The sequence below is a fragment of the Oculina patagonica genome, chromosome 2 (genome assembly GCF_052425735.1).
Source record: "Oculina patagonica isolate OP01 chromosome 2, crgOcupat, whole genome shotgun sequence".
In the NCBI taxonomy this organism is placed as follows: Eukaryota; Metazoa; Cnidaria; class Anthozoa; order Scleractinia; family Oculinidae; genus Oculina; species Oculina patagonica.
Window position 1 is genome coordinate 39,610,381 of NC_135759.1, and position 17,948 is coordinate 39,628,328.

A 17,948-nucleotide genomic window follows, 5' to 3' on the forward strand; every position below is an offset into this window, starting at 1 on the left:
GGAGACAGCAATGGAGCGTAAGGTGACTGATTTAGATTATTTTACCGATTAAACAGTTAATTTTTCGTTCTTTTCGGTCAAGTGTATTTCTGCCCAGTTTACAACGAATGTTTAACTTATTGCAGAAGTCGATCGAACTACGAAAAAACTTGAAGTGGGGAAGGTCAGGTTTGTAATCGTGATCTAGATACTGGAACACTTGGGGTCCCTGTGGTATTCTGTGAACCAAAGCTAAACAACGCCATGCGTGTCGAAGATAATAGCCTCAACTTTACTGAAACGTGCTCCATTTCATTTCCGCAAAATACAACACGCCTGTGTAGTGAAATCAAATATCTATAAACAGGAGGGAAGTTTTAACGTTAGGATTCAGTATTTAAAATTCTACAAGTGAGAAATTTTCAACTGGTACAACTAGTCTTCTTCAGGGCCAGTGCTATAATGAAGGAAATAACGGTTCTAAAATTTAAAATTCAATACAACGTAAACAATAGTAGTTAATGGTTAACTAGTATACATGACGAACGTAGGTAAGTAAATTACATGAAAAATTTTGGAATTTTAAGTTTAGAACCGTGAGCCTATGTTGACGAGGAAATACAAATTTAATAGTCGGCAGCAAAATCTTACCGCTAACCGCTAAGCTGTCCAGACTTTGAATTTCTTCTTTCTATGCTTATGAACTTATAGGGATCAAGATTTGTGGCTAATTTGTGAAAGGAATGGTTTTTTCTGACTGGAAATGCTACACACGCTAATAAAAACTTAATAATTTTTAGCCGACGAGGGCCCTTAGGCCTCGTTTCCATGCAAAAAAATGTAAAAATGTAAATGTTGTTTATAGTGGTCATGCACTTAGCCGGCGAGATAGCTAGTTTGCAGGCATGCTACTGAAACAGAGGAAACTGACAAATATTCTAAATGAACATAATAATTAAATAATAATTTAACGACTTATATTGCGCTATTATCAACTAGTTTAAAACAAAGTTTGCAATCGCGCATTACAAGTATATGAAAAAACAAAAAATTGTAAAAATATAAAAAATCTATCTAATTCTACCATCTAATATCAGTCAATTTACAAGGACACATTCCAAAATACTAGTGTCAAAACATATACACTATAAATAGTTTAAAATAGTTAATAATTGCTCGTTTGAATGGCGTAATGCTGTTAATGTATCATGTGATTAAAACTGACGGTGTTTAAATTATAAAGACTGTTCAAAGAGAAGAGTCTTGATTGCTCGTTTGAAAGACGTAATGCTGTTAATGTTTCTGATGTCAGGAGGTAGTTTGTTCCATAACTTTGGTGCTGCCGCACTAAAAGATCGATCACCCAATGCTTTAACTTTGGGTGATTAAATGATTAAAATTCCCAACTGGCAGGAGGCAGACCAGTTGGCTATATACAAAGCGTGACCGAGGAATTGAACTCCGAGGGACGATCGAAAACAAACCACTCGGCCACGCTGCCTCCCTTAAACTTCCGGCTTACGGTGAATCGGTGTATCCAGGCAACTTTAAGTGGCTGATGAAGACCACCCGTTGTAAGCCAATCAGAATGCGTGACCTGCAAAAAGGTTCGCTAGCGGCCTGGACTCGTCTAATTATGACAAATTGAAAATGAAGAGGACCACTCGACCCTTTGATAAATTTCTTGGTAACTTAGCACGAAATTGAGCACAACAAAACAAACTTGTTCATTCGATTCCTCTTGGAATAATGCTTGGTTAGTCTCCCTCGCAGCCGTTCTTGGGATGTCATGCAACGTGATTGGCTAATATCGGAAAAGGGATATTGACAATGTTGCATGCTCGATGTGAGCACGATTCTTTTTGGGGAGTGTTGCGTGACATCCCAAAAAACGGCTGCGACGGAGACTTATGCTTGTTATTCTAATTCCCAGTACTCCTGTAACTATGCTTGCATGCGCACCAGCCTTGATGGAAAAAGTTGTCAACTTTTGTTTACTGTGTTTCAGCCAGATGGCACGTATGCGCAACGGACTGCGGTTGATGATTCGTTTCTTCAAGAGATGTCTTCCGCTCATGGCGGCTTGCCTAGTGCTTCTTTTAGTTTTGAGTGCATGGCGGATGTTAAACGATATAAATGGAAAAGAAACTTTACTCACCGAACAGAACAAGAATTTCCACCAATTAATCTCCAATTATGCAAGCCGTGAATCCATCACTCAACTTCACATTCGTCGCACAAAATTACAGAGCACAGCTTTTTGTCCTCCCGATTCAGTGTTTCTTCTCATTTTAGTGTCCACGAATGTGGGAAATTTTGACAGGCGTCAATTAATTCGCAAGACGTGGGGTGCCGATTTCTCTATCAGCACTAGATGGAAAACAGTTTTTCTCTTAGGGAAGAACAGCAATGACAAAGAAATGGAGGACGCCAGCAAAGAGTCACAAATATATGGCGATATTGTGCAAGCAGATTATCAAGAGCATTTTTGGAACATGAGTTTTAAAGTCGTGATGGGATTTGAATGGTCCGTGAAATATTGCACGTTTGATTACCTTTTGAAGGCAGACGATGACGTTTTTGTGAATACACTCGGTCTGATGGATTTCTTAACCAAGTATACAACACCAAGGAGAAAGTTCTATACTGGGAATATTATGGTTGGCAGTGTTGTTATGCGAGATGGCAGATACGGCGTGTCACGGGAAGAATATAACAAGACCACTTATAAGCCATATTGTAGCGGAGGAGGCTACGTCTTGTCACGTGACGTGGTGCAAATGGTCCTGTCACATTTTGACGTTTTGAAGCCTTTAAAAATCGACGATGCGTACATCGGTATATTGGCAGATCGGGCCGGAATCAAGGTCATTCACAATAAAGAATTTCGCATGTATGAAAACAAATGTGTATACAACAAAACAACTTTAGTGCAGCATCCAGCGACAGGGGACTGCCTCATAAAGCTGTACAACAAAATGGTTGAGGGTATCTGGGGTAGACTTGGATAAATTCTGCATGCCTGCGTAATCAGAATTCTAGTACTTTCGGCAGCGGGCTATCTGCCGGATGAATTCTGCATTTTCTAGCAAAATCTAAAATAGAAGTCTTAAAATTATTTTTTTTTCAAATGGGAGCAAACTCTTACAGATAAAAGGATTATAAAGTTAACTAACAAAGTTTATTTCACAATTTTTTTCTCGCAACCCTTAATTAAGCTATGGAAAACTATAGTTCAAGCTTATTTTAATTCTTAAGCAAGTAAAATACTTAAAACGTGTGTTTGGTCACTGGGCTAGTAAAAAAATGGTGAGAAATTGCAGCTTCCATGGCTAATTTCGAGAACTGCTGTTAATCGTTTGGCAATGCATTTTGCAATGGACGATGATGGGACTTTGAGAATAGGTATCTATAAACTTTATACACCGAACCGATTTGTTTACAAGTTACATATGTTGTTTGGCCGCCTTTAACCCTTTAAGTCCTAACAACGCATATGTGCGTGGAAAATACCAGCAGTGATTGAAAAAACTCTAGCTTTTACATATCTGGGCAAATGATAGTAATGACTGCTTTTTATGGCAAAGTGATAATTTTCATAGCTTTAAAAGCCAACTAACTGACTAAAACTCTTGATTTCTGTTGCATATGGTTGTTTGTTCAGCAGCAAATCTGAAAATGCCCGTTTTCTACGTAACAGGACAACAACAAAAAACACACATCTTTGCCTCCATTTTTTTAATGAAAAAATAATTCTGACTTCAAAAATATACATTTGCAGCAAACTTCAACCCTATTCCCTTCCGTTCACCAAGGAAATTTCCCATCAATCATTCAGCAGACTCAGCAATTACTATTCGATTAGAGCTATGCTTGCAAACCTGTAATTTCCTCGTTGCTGACCGAAAGGGATGCTTGGGAAAAACAGTCATGGCGGCGGCATGAAAGGCTTCCTACCTTTATTCCATCATGAAAGGCTTCCTACCTTTATTCCATAGTTGCACCGATTGCATTCTTTGGAAGTCAGAACTCGTCCAAAATGCCTTGGCAGGTCTTGGAATCCACCCACAGAACGGCCAGAGAGACAACTTTACCAATGAACCGCCATCTTTCGATTCGAATATTTCTGGCGTTCCAATCAAGACAAAATCATCTCTCACCTCTGGTTTCTTTCAGATGCTGGCCTCTACCCACCATTCTAGCTTAATGATGCCAGCCTGGGGGCTTCTGCAGTGGAAAATGACTCGAAAAAAACACTTATAAACGAAGTATTCGCCAGATTCGAGCCCGTATGCTCGCTCAACAAGAAAGAAACGGTTGAATGCTGACGTCACAATGAAACTTTGAGCCCTCAGTGTTTTGAAACAGCACACATTTTTACTTGAGCTTCTTATATGCAATCACGAAATTCGACAGATTAGTTTAAGCCCAGAAAACTGCTTAAAAAATACCAGAACCTTAGGATTCTAAGGGTTAAGGATGTGGACTGCTATTGCATCTGTGTCCACTGCATATTAACTCAGTCGGGGGAACAAGTGCCAGTTGATGGCTACATCACTTCTCCCAGAAGTGACTGAGCCCGCGGTTTTCGGCCAGAAGTTGCTAAGCAACATGACGTATTGGCACGCGCGATTGCTTTCGGAGTACTCTGGCCCTCGCGCAAATTTTTTGATTGGATGAAATAAATCGGAAATTCTTCGAGTGCTTCAACGAAGGTTTACCAAAACTGGCACTTATTCTCCCGATTGAACTAAGCATAAAACAGAGCAATACAGCTTGTGCTTATACGTCAACTCAGAACAAGAAAGAATCCGGCACCCAAAAGTTCGCTTTACTTGATATTAAATATGTTCTTTAAGGTTCCAACACACGATTTATAAATTTTGGTCCCCGTGAATATGTCTAAAGTTCGACGAGTTGAGCTTCGTATGTATGTGTTGAACGTATATGTACTGTGTTGTAAGGAACTTTAAAAGTTGGCTTGTAATTATCATGAATTATGGTTTAAACATTCCCGTCTTCGGCATCCTATCGCCGCTACATCAATAATGTTGAGGAATTTCTTTTAGTACAAATTTTTATAGTTTATTATATCAATAACAATTTGAGGTCGCTTTGACATCAAAATTCGTTGTCATGGCTGTGTGAAAGGCACTTGTTTAAAAGTTTGAAAAGTTTAAAGAATGTTTTTGTCGATTAGACCTGAAAAAATATATCAAAAATAAAAAACTTTCACCTCAAGTTATAAGCCCAAAAACAGTCAAAAATTACCTGTTTTCAGGTTGCATGGCGGACTCTATAACCGATGAAAGCTTTACTGGCTTACCGTACCATCGGGATCTGTAATAGAATGCCAAAGACGAGAAGATCTAAATTATTGTGAGCCACAGAATCAGCACACACTAGGGGACGTGTCGCTACAACACTTTCCCGCTAGATTTTTCGTGTTTCTGTGGTGATTTTTTCCTGTTACACGTCTTCAGTACTACACTTGATTGATTAACATGATTGATTGACATGCTTCCTTAGTGCGCCAGTGTGTACAGTCTGTACAGAATGTGCATGACCTGGAACGTCCCTGTTTTTGTCGCGACGACATGTCCCTTGCCGTGTGTTGGCATCTACAGGCGTGTTTGGAAATAAATAGTGATTGGGGTAACACTGCCTCGTCCCCAGGCGGCGTTCCTTGGTCGTGTGCGGTGCGCTTTGCGTTTTGGGATTGATAGTGCGCGGTTCGCTTAGCGTTGCGGGACTGATGCTCCCCAACCATCTACCCCCGCGCTCCCTGTTTTCCTGCCTTACCCGATCAGCGCCATATTCACTAGAATTCAGATGTAGGAACGTTAATCTTCCCGAATATACTTAGAAGTACACAGCAATCTCCCTCGGATGACCGTTATTAAATTTGCTAAAATTTCCCACACAATATGATGATAAAAAAGAACGAAGAAACATTCACGTTTATTAAAAAAATCAGCGGTAAGGTAAACTTGATCTCCACCATCACTCATGTGGTATAAAAGTGCCATCATTACTGTCATCAACCGATGACGGCTTGCCTGTTTGATTCTGACGTCACTAAAAGCAAAAACGAAAATGAAAATCAAAGTTGAGAAAAAATATAAGCAGTAAAACATGGAAAGATGTTTCAAGGTCACTCTGGCATTATTGTCAGACTAGTTAAAATAAAGGTTAAACACAAAAAAATTATGGAAAAAGGGATTAAGGTTGCGTGTTAGTTTGTGGAAAACAATTAATTTAAATAAATTGCGTGCAAATATGGTTATTGGCCGAGCTGAGCAAATATTTTTATGCAATTGGCGTCGTCTTTTTGAGTAAGAGCATTTTACAAATGATACAGTCAAATTTCTCTGACATTTAAGTTCCACTGGCGACAGCAAGTCGGACAGTTTATGGACAGTACTACTAAATCGATTAACGTGTCACTTTTCCTACTGCACTGTTGAACCGTTGCTTCGTTACGACATCTTAGAAAGGACAGAATGCCATAGATCGAAATCAGTTCCCCACAGAAACCCAACATATAACGAACGTTTAGCTAATTGCAGGAGTTGACAGCAAAGAAAAAGAAACTGAACGAGAAACCCCCATGCGGTGAGTTATGTTTGCAAGCGTGAACTAGAATTTGAAGCACCCTTAACACCTACAGCTGGGTTGTATAGTCGCTATGTTTCCTGTGAACCTAAGCCATGTGAATCAAAGAGAATATTTAGTCCCGGCCTTTCGAATTCTAAAACGTGCTTGGAAAATCATACAACAGGGCTGTGAAACAACAAATCAACTATCCACATGAAATCAAATATCTATAAACAGGGTCCCCTATACCTCTCTGCGAAATGGAATCACGTAAAAATATTTGGCTTTTCACGCCTCACGAATTATTCTAAAAATGTTTTCACGATCACGCAAAATTCATGGCGATCCCCGTTTAGACTGTTACGATCGGAAGCTGTAAGACCGGATATTTTGCCTGTCAAAATCACATACGCGACAAAATAGAGGACAAAATTCCCAATCCCAACCACAGAGCTAAAACAAAGATGTAAGTTTACTAGAACTACGTAAGTCACGAAAAATAAGATGATTCACGATTCACGTCTAATTCAAACTCTTCGTTCACGGGTCACGTTTAAGCTAAAAAATTCGTTCACGAGCACGTAAAAAGATCTTAAAACAGGGAATCACGAAAAAAATAAAGCCAAAATCACGATTCACCGGGAAAACAAATAGCCTCAATCACGCTTCACGTTAAAAGTATAGGGGACCCTGTATAAACATGTTATATGAGCTCTCAGTTTTGAAGATTTAACCGGTAAGTCACCGGTGGAAAATTGCAACAGACAGCTAGCATACGGTGCGCAAGCTGTCGCTTTTGTACCGTATATAAAACAAGAAGCTTGAGAAGCTTGAGAAGCTTAAAATCGGGCGCTTAATAATTAGCTATCTGTTTTGATTTGAAAGGCAGGGTACAGTACAGTAAAAATCACTGCAAAAACAGTCACTGCATTCAGGCCGGAGAGGGGGGGGGGGGCTTTTGAGGCCCTCGCTGACTTTTGACGCTTATAACTTTTTCAAGATTCAACCAAACGCTGCCAAACTTTGCGCGTTTATCGAAAATTTATCTCGCAATAATTTGGTAGGATTAGTTATTGTGCCAGTAACTTGAAATCATCATGGCAACGTCATTTTGATTGACAGCCTTTTAATAAAGGCGGGGTTTTACCTGAAGACCAAGTTTTCCAACGCTTTAGGTGGCTGACGCATTTCAGTATTTTCCGGTCCTTACACTTTAATGGAACAGTATACAACTCCTAATCAGGTACTATTGTCAAGAAAATGATCACAACTTATTGACCAATGATTAGGTATTTGTTTCATTCCATTACTGTAATAGAAACTGGTGAAGAATAGTAGTACTGACCCAAAGTATAAGGGCTGGAAAACACTGAAAACCATTTCAGCCGCGTTTCAAGGAATCCAAAAAAGCTTTACTTATCCCATATATGTTTTGCAGTATTTTGTTAATTTTTGAACGATTTTGGGGGATGTCTGGGAGGCGATAGTTTTTCTCAAAGGATTAGTAAAATGTAGACAAATAAGAAATATTGAAGATTTAATGTGATTTTAAAATTTGAATTTGAAGTTGAAAATTGGTGGACGGACACCAAACAGTCTCCTGACAACCCGGAGTGCTCTTGCGAGGGGGTCAACTGTTTGAAGGTGTTTCCATTCCTTTTATTCAATCCCTTCTTTAAATCTCTTAAAGTTGCATTCAAATTCAGGTAGAACCCCATCTTAATTTTTGTTCTTGTGAGAAAACAACAGAAGTAAAAGGTTGCGTGATATAACCAAGCATGGATTTTAATTCTCCCTCCCTTTCCATCTCCTTAGCCTTTCACCCCCACCTGTCCCTCCCTTTCTACTCTCATTCAATTTAATGTTTGTTTAAATTTCCTAACCAATTAAGTATCGTACTAATCTTTGCCAAGCAATCAGATAATATCAGAAATTTGCCTTAATTTTGATCTCCCATTCCAAGACCTTGGAGTATAAACCGCTAATAAAACAAAACACACTGATAATAATTCTCTGAGGTTATACACCTTGCAGTATTAACGTACTAACAAACTTGATAACAAGCCCCATGTCGTACTAAGGATTTTTACTGATCAACATAGAAAATGAGTTCACAATGGTTTGTTCCCAAAACGTTTTTTACTGTACAGAGGGTCTGTTTATTGACCTGTAACTTGTATACCGTATTGAAAAATTCAGAACGAACCGACTTCTGCCCGCTACCATACAGCCGTTTACTGGCAGTCTTTGAAAATCCTGAATTTCGTCAAAATGAACCAAAATAAAGTTTTAAAATTTCCTTTATCAATATGGTTCTTATCTTTTTATTCAATTCTATAAACTGCTTTTATGCAGTACTGTCCACAAAGATTTCAATTTCCTCAAAGTTTCGGGACAAATGGATACAAAATATTTCGTGCAGAATGTAATTTGATTAAGCGAATGTTTTCACGTCTAGAAATACTTCAAGCAGTGAATGAAAAACCGTTTTGTTTTCATCGAGAACCACTTTCAAATAGTTATGCATAAAAAATAACAATCAGATCAGAATACAATAGTTATTAATGTAAGGTCTGACGCTATTATGTCTCGGCAGAGATACTTCTTTTTTGCAAGTTCAAATGTATGCAAATTTCGTGTGAAATGTAATTCGATTTCATTGTCTTGTTTACAAACTCATTCTCAAGAAAGTTGTATTTTCGTGAATAAAACCAATTGGCCTGTTTTGTTTTCCTGATCATGTTTGTCTGTGATTTTTACAAAACATGTGGTCTTTTTTTCGGAACTTTAAGTTGTACAAAAATTCCTATTTTAAACACAGATGTCACTTCCGGAATTTCTCATCTAAAATTCAATTGGTATTTAATTATAATTATTCGAAGTTTTCATTTTCAAGTCATCTTTTTATTCGATAGCTTTACTGATCTCGTAAAAAATTCATTCAAGTTCACACCAATACTGAACACTGCCAATGTTTTGCTGATGTCTTGAGAAGTGTCTTACTAACGTCACTAGTCAAATCTAAAATATATCCAAACCAAGTTGTGCATGTGACAGGCGACTTTGACGCCCAACTGTGCGGAAATGAAAATCGACATACTTCTTGCTAAATATATAAAAAATAGTTTTAAAGTGGAGTCCGCCTCAAAAACATGTACCGCCAGATCACACTGCTATTTGTAGAAACCTGCAAAGCGTCTAGTTTCAAAAGTTTCCCACAAAAACATTGCGTGACATCAATGACGTTACCCCTTTTATTAACAAAAATAGCTTCAACTTGTCAAAGCAACTACAGTTTCACAATGGTGATTATTAGTACTTTACCCCTTAAGCTTTTTCCTCTGTCCTCCCGCCGAAGCAAAGAAGAGAACCAGATTGCAGACTAGCCCAAAAGTCGACCCAGTATTCCTACAACGATTTACTGTCAAAACTGAAATGAAACCGATTGGTCCAGGATTGGTCCCCGTAATTTTTAGCCGACAGGAGACTATCGTCTAGGACGACCAAAGGGTAAACTATAAATCGGCCACGCCCGATTAACAAAACATGCCGTTATGACGCCGGAAATCCAGCTCATGCATACTATACCCCGTGACTCACGCAAACCTCCGACTTACGTGCTACTACAGTCATTCCTTTCTAAACATTTTTTTTTTGACCACCACCGTACCTTTCTACCCAAAAAACTCATGAAACCGCCCGGTTTTAACTTGTTTTAACCTTTCAAAAATTAGAGCGTTCGAAACTAAATAAGATCCGTAATCACAAACAACATACAGCCGTTTACCAGCACTCTTTAAAACTCCTGAAACCCTTCAAAATCAGGCAAAATAAATCTTTGAAATAACCTTTATCAATGTTTCTTATTTTTTATTCAGTTCTATAAAATGCCTTTCATACACTACTGTCAAACAAAAATTTCAATTTCCTCAAAGTTTCAACACAAAAGAATAACAAATATTTCGTGCACAATGTAATTTGATTAAGCCAATATTATCACGTCTAAAAATACTTCAAGCAATTCAGTGAAAACCCGTTTTTTTTTTTCGTATCAACGAAAACCACTTTCGAATAATCAATACATGAAAATAACAATAAGATCAAAAGGAAGAAAGGAACCTTTCTAATTATTTGAAGACTTTCAAAGCCGTGATATTATGCATCCAATCCGCGATAAAATTTAATTACAACAAAATCCAAGTTCTCATTTTGAAGTCCATTTTTTTCAGTTGATACCTTTATCCAACTTGTGAAAAATTCCATTCAAGTTCCTATTAATACTGTACATTCCCAATGTTTTGCTCGGGTCTTCAGAAGCGTCTTACTAACCAAATCTAAAATAATTCCAAAACATGCTGTACAAACATTCTACTCTTTGTGACAAACGACTTGACGACCAATTGTTCAGAAATGAAAATCGACACAGTTCTTGCTAAATAAAAAAAAGTTTTACGGCGGAGTCAGGCTCAAAATATATACCGCAAGATCACACCCCCATTTTAGCCATAGTTTGCTAAAAAAAACACTGCCTGACATCAATGACGTTACCTTTTTCATTTACAAAAATAACTTTAACTTGTCAAAGTAAGTGCAATTTCACAATGGTGAATATCAGTACAGTATGGGGCCCAGTTCTCGGCCGGGTCCAGTTCTCGGCCACTTTGTGTTTAACGCGTTTTTTCAAACTCCAGTTGAATTAAAAGAAAAAGGTATTTCCTTCAAACGATAGACTGATTCATGTGCTTTAAGTATCTTGAGTTTGATCGTTCAATTCGATATAGAAAGCTCACACGTCGAGTTTACGCGGAGGTAGGTGAATTTGCATTCCCGAAAAATTTGTTTGTTTACGGCTCCTTAAAATTCATGGATGTAGTTAAATTCGTATTTTATCCAAAAGCCCCCACCATACGAGCTAATTTTTGGCATGTGAAACGTACAATAATTCAGCTTTCTGCTTTAGTTAACTTTTCGTTGAACCGTTGTATTTTTTGGTCTTAATTTGGATGCTACTAAAAGTGGTAACGGGGACAGGGAACCGGGAACGACCGGGAACCGGGAACCGGAGTCTGGGAACGAGTGTACAGCGGTAATCCGAAAAAGAATTCAAAATGGCGGACGAAAACACAGAAAAGGGACTGGGAACTAGTGTTCGAATTCGATTGTCGGAGCAAGTCGAATTTTCGTGTGTTTTTGTTTTCTATTCGCCGTTCCGAGGACTCATGAAGGTGCTGTTTAGGCGGAATTTTGGGACAAGTTGCAAGGTAGGTGAAGAATCATTAATATTTTCCTGGAGTTGTAAATATTTTTCCCCGATTGTTACATCCATAAAGTTTCATCGTGTGCAATCTGGGCAAGGTAGACAACCTGGATTTTTGGTAGACTTTTTTAAAAGTTCGATGATCATGACGCAGCAATACTACGCGTACGAAATCAACTGTTCCACGAACAACCAAAATTTCTTTATAGGCAGTCGTTTCTTTTCTTTTCCTGGGCTAAGCTCTGTTCATGTGATACATCGTGGCGCACTGTGTATAATTTGCGCCGACGAAATGCCGAAGGCTGAAGACTAACTTTCATTACGAAAGTAATCGAATGTGGAATGTTCCATTCTGGTGGATTAACCAAACTTCCATCCGCCGTGCATCTAAAATGCATGCTGATATCAGCTGCTGTTATTAAGCACAATAATTATGAAAATTGCAGGAAATTTTTTTGAGTATTTATTTCATGATAAAGGAAATAGAGAACTTTTGTCACAAGGTTGTAAACCTCATGTCAGCAGGACATGCAAATGTGTATAAGAAATTCTTTAGACAGTTTGGCAATGGGAAAATTTGTGCGTTTTTTTTTATTTATACTATGGCAAGTGCAATTGTGAACCACATTGAATCTTAAAGAATGCTTAGTTAACACAAAGTTCAAGCACAATTCCTCACTTGGAAATCACCAATTTGCTTGTTGAAATACTTTTACAATGTCAATTTTTACCTTGTGGCCAGTAATAGAAAAGACAAAACTCCTAATGAGTCCATGCATTAATTTCTGAAAATTTCCAACACCCCTCCCCAAACCACCAGTCGCTAATGCTATAATTGATTATGGAAACCGAGGTAAGCTCAGGCTTGATGGGCCACTGGGCTCACACTCAGACTTAACCAACAGCTGTGATTCCGTAACCCCTATTGCAATCACGATACACATTAACGATCATGTACTTCTTACGACAGATTGTGTCTTTTGCGTGCTTCATCATTGGTTTTCAAACATGGCATAGTATCTTGGACTTTACATGAAGATTTGTTCCATTTATGAAAAGAAAATAACTATTTGGTGATGGCTGTTCACCAGTTTATTGTATGCTGTTATATTTCAGCACACTGATCATAGCTGTATTTCATTTTTGCAGGTCTGGCAGTTGACTAAAGGACAGACAACAAATAGAGACTAGTGTTTACCTACTGTAAAATGAAAATAAATTTGAAATTCTTTTCTTCTCATTCTGTCTGCTGATCATTTTGTGTTTTGTACAAGTGACTGGGGGATGTTCTTTCCAGCCCACACCTCTTGACAGCCTCGTGCAAAGCTCAGTGTGTTGCATTATGGTATATTTCTGTGTCATAGTTTGTTTTGGTGAATCTGTAAATGAATTCCAAACACTATGTGTTTTGTACAAATTATGACAGCACAACACATCATTTGTAAGCAGTTTGTTATTTATGGCACACAACCCGTTTTATTTTTTTTGCAATGATATGAATTTGGAATGAATGCATGCAGTTGGGGAATGACATATACAGAAAATCAATATTCACAACATTGCAAGGTTGTCTTTATTTCAATGTAAAAGGTAAATCAGTGTAATTATACACCCCTGGAGAACTACAATTATAGTTTACAGTACAGCTTTAATAGCACATGTTAAATTTAAATTTTTCCTTTTATGCAATACCATGTGTACGAAGAAAAAGTGATTTTCAGGGACAATGATGTAAACTGTATTATACTGAATAGCATTTTGGAAATGCTACAAATATTCAGTGTTGCCTACAAAAATTGTTTGGTTCAAAAGCAAAATAAAAGTCACCATTCATATTACTATCTAACAACCTACAAATGCCAGAAAAAATTGTCTTTAAGTCAAGAGATAGATGTACTTGGGAACTTTGTTAACGAGAGTGGGACAATGCATAAATATGACTAGCACGCAACAATTTACGAACGTATGATCGATCGGATAACAAACCAAGCCAATATATATCTGCTTATGTTACGCAACGCATAGTTCCGTCCTGTCAAATGAAACCAATCCCGCAACTGTAGTGGAAAATACAGCATATTATGACTTACCCTACTATTCGACTGCATTTCAATAAAACATAATTTGATTTTCGAAATGAGCTATTTCGAAGCTATTGATCAGCGTGCAAGCTCCTTGCTCCCAGCCTCCCACAGCCGTCCTTTGCGTTGCGTTGTGTGTAAATGTGGATTCGAACACTGGCCTTGCTTGAAAGATTCCTTCTAGAAAGAAATAAACATTCGAATTCTTCTTATACACCTCGGCACGTCCACAAGTTCGCAAATGTCTGCGTTCGTCCGCCACGATCGGTGAACCAAAAGGCGGATTCGGACCTTCCCATTGGCTGAAAGGCCAGATGGCCCTGTCCTAATATACTGGAATAATCTGGACTGGTAACACTAAGCATTTACCTTCATCAGTAAGCTACATTTTACTCCGTTTCTGTGTTTTTCGTCCGCCATTTTGAACTCTTATACGGATTACCGCTGTACACTCGTTCCCAGACTCCCGTTCCCGGTTCCCGGTTCCCGGTCGTTCCTGGTTCCCCGTTACCACTTTTAGTAGCATCCGTCTTAATTTACTTCGAAATTTTTTCTTGCGACGTTTGCGTATTATATTTGCCAGTTCTCGGCCACCCTGCTCGCTATCACAGCTTAGCGCTTGGTTTTTAATATAATTTCATCTGCTGCTGCCAGAATGAAAGAAATAAATGTTTTAAAAATAAAGTTCAATCTTATCTCTAAGTTTTGAGCTGACTCTTGTCTTGTCTATTATTTCTACAACACCTAAATCTTTCAAGACCTTTTCACTGCAAAATAAACCATCTAAATGCACGGGTCACACAATGCGGTTTTGCCAGAACCTGCACATAGGCAACTAGGCGCGTTAAAATCCTTCTTTTCTAAAGTAAAACAAAGCCTCATAAAAATAATTTGGGATCGATATAACATAAATAGGTTTACAGAGTGATTTTATGACTGTGAAAATTAATTGAGCATTTTTTTTACAGATAATTACGCACAAGCTTTTTAGTGGCCGAGAACTGGGCCAAGGTGGCCGAGAACTGGGCCCACAAATGGAGCTTTTATTTTTATTATTGCTCGGGCAAATTAATTTTTGACCGGTCGATAGCTTTACACCAAAAAGCTGAATAATGTAGCTAGCTCTGGGAGAAATTTCAAGTTCCTGCGGTTCTTCTGAGGTAAGAAATACAAGTTTACGTCAAAAGTGGCCGAGAACTGGGCCCCATACTGTACTTTGCCCCGTAAGCTTTTTTTCTCTGTCCTTCCGCCGAAGCAAAAAAACACAACCTGATTACACATTAACCCAAAAGTCGACCAAGTGTGCCTGCAACGATTTCCTGTCTAAACTAAAATGAAAGCCATTGCGGTATGCGTCACCCGTAGCGGTTTTGTAGCAACCCCAAGCTATCCCCGTCTTTTTGGCCGACAGGAGACTCATTCTCGTCCCCATAGCCCTTTCGTTTCTCTTAGCCGGCTGGGCCTTGGCACGAGGAAACAAAGGGCTCTGGGGACAGAGAATTTCCAGTCCTAGATTCTAGGACTTCCGGTCTTCATGTATGCAGTCATGACGTTTCAAAAGAATGTATGAGAGAGTCGTTACGTTTTCGACTTCCGTTTAGGAATTCTTTGTTCCAAACAGCCAATCAAAAAAATTCGAATTTATTCAAAAATCCTATGTCCCCAGAGCCCTCCGTTTTCTCGTTCCAAGCCGGCTAAGAGAAACGAAAGGGCTTTGGGGACGAGAATGCAGGAGACTATGCTCTAGGACGACCAAAGGGTAAACTATAAATCGGCCACGCCCGATTAATAATTGCCAACGAGACAGCCGAGCCAAGAGGCGAGGCTGTCGAGGCGGCAGAATCATAGAGCCGTGTGCGTATGAGTGTATAGGCAGAAAAAATCTTAAGTTCTGCGTAAGGGACTTTTTTTTTTACCATATTTGGGTGTAAGTAAACCCCATATTTGGGTTGTATTGTTCTTCCCAACTGGTTCCCAGTCTCTCACTCCTTGCTAGAGAGCAAATGACCAAAATGGCGTCCACGCGGCTCGCTGTTAAAATTTTCAATGTGGTCAGTCATCCCTTTACCGATAAATACACCTTTAGGGAATTATAAATCGAAAGAGAATACCCTACAGAATATTCGACCGCCGAAAAAATGAACATCAAGGTCTTCAAAGCGATGAAATAATCTTTCGACTTTGGAGTCCTTTGATTTACGATCGAAGAGAGACATGAAAATCAAAAGCGGACTGTTGACTTCAAATAGAGTTTTCTTGACTTATGAGAATGCTAAAGTCGGGTAAATGCTTCCTTTTAGTGTTGATTGTGTTTATAGTAATTGTTTGACCGATGATTCATTCCAAATCAAATACCGTTTATATTTTATTTGGCACGCATTTTGGCTCTGCGTAGGAATAACATCAATACAAAGCGACGCTCACTAAAATTACTGCATGTCATACACACAAGAAAGTCAAAAGTTTTTTGCTTCTAACGGCAAATATAATGTTAACTTGAATAAAACTTTTGTCTCCAAATAATCCTGACCGTTCAAGTTTTGTTTTCTGTTCAAATTTTTCAAGTTTTGCGTAACTGAACATGGCACTTCGCATGCGAGACTGAAATCTGACCCGTGCATTACTGTCTCTGATTACTGAAAATTATTTTTAAAAAAGCATCTTAGCAGTTTTGATTTTGGGATTTGATTTATAAGAAGTTCTTGAAATGCAACTATCAATATTGTGGACGGAAACATTTTAACCATCGCGTGTTGTATTTAACAAACAGTGATTAAACCTCATTTAATAGTTAATTATTGCCTTCATTTTGTGACATTTTAACGTTGAAAAGAATTTAAAGATTTGTCAAGAGTTATCAATCTGTCAAACCCGTAGCCTGTGTAGCAGACATATGTGTACGTTTTTTAGTGTGTTTAAAAGAGTGCGCGATCGCTAGAATACGCGCGCTGGAAACTACGGCGCCTGCTACGCAGGCTATCAAGCCTGTGTCGTTTATGAACACCAGAGAAATAGCACTTTTTTCGCATATTACCTAAAATACAATTTACCATATTTTGGACATTTCAAATATAGTTCTATCAAAAACCATTCAATATCTGTTCTTATGAACAAACATGAGTATTTCGCTCGTTGGCACTTACCGATAGGTACAACTAGTAATAATAAAATAAATAAATGGGAATTTACAGTGGGATCTTCCACTAGGTGTCTCTTCTTGATCCCACTAATTCCAGATCGAATTGGAATTTGGAAATGTTGGTTTTTGTGGAGGGAGGAAAACCGGAGAACCTGGAGAAAAACCCTAGGAGCAAGGACGAGAACCAACAACAAACTCAACCCACATATGGCGCCGGGCCGGAATCGAACCCGAGCCACATTGGTGGGAGGCGAGCGCTTTTACCACTGCGCCATCCCTTCTCCCCATGCATTTAAATCTCGCGCTGCATAAATAGCTTTCTAAAAAGATACTGCGTGCTTGCGAATGCTTTTTGCAAGCCCGACTGTAAGTCTAAAGCCGTCAAATCACGCACCGCATATATTCGATTCCTTAATTACATGTACAGTACTTAGAATTTCATCATTATAATAACACGTAAAAACCATTCAAGTTGCACAATTAGAATATAATCAAGATTATACTGTTTTTGAAGTAACGTAAATTTTAAACGAGTGTTTTGACGACAATAGAGCTTCATGCATAATAATAATAATATCGAAGTTTGCAAACCGCTGTAATTTGAATCCTTTGGTTTTTCTTTTTTCGAATTATATCAAATTTGAGGGTGCTTTACGATTGTAAGCAAGAATGTTTTACAAAATGATAAAAAGCTAACGATGTCATCAATGTTATTTCTCTGGCAGTGCCTTTTCGATGGCAGATTTTAGTACCAAAACTATACAGTGTGCCTCGGGCAAATTACACCAAAATAGTGACCAACTAATTACAGCCGGTTCAGTTGTTGTTCAGGCAGAGTTTAGTCTTCTAAGGATAGAAGATATTTAAATCTAGAAAGAGCTATGAATATAGAAAT

General features: G+C 38.4%; 1 protein-coding gene across 1 annotated transcript; it reads left to right on the top strand.

Moving 5' to 3' along the window:
- Positions 1-1,861: 1,861 nt before the first annotated feature.
- On the top strand, positions 1,862-3,017 carry LOC144641537 (beta-1,3-galactosyltransferase 5-like). The gene has a single exon (XM_078500549.1). The coding sequence runs from the start codon at positions 1,890-1,892 to the stop codon at positions 2,988-2,990; it is 1,101 nt and encodes a 366-aa protein (XP_078356675.1). The 5' UTR covers positions 1,862-1,889; the 3' UTR covers positions 2,991-3,017.
- The last annotated feature ends 14,931 nt before the right edge of the window (positions 3,018-17,948 follow it).

Bases quoted from the DNA above. Each gene is read 5' to 3' on its own strand.
- LOC144641537 (XM_078500549.1), top strand. From the start codon at position 1,890: ATGCTTGTTATTCTAATTCCCAGTACTCCTGTAACTATGCTTGCATGC.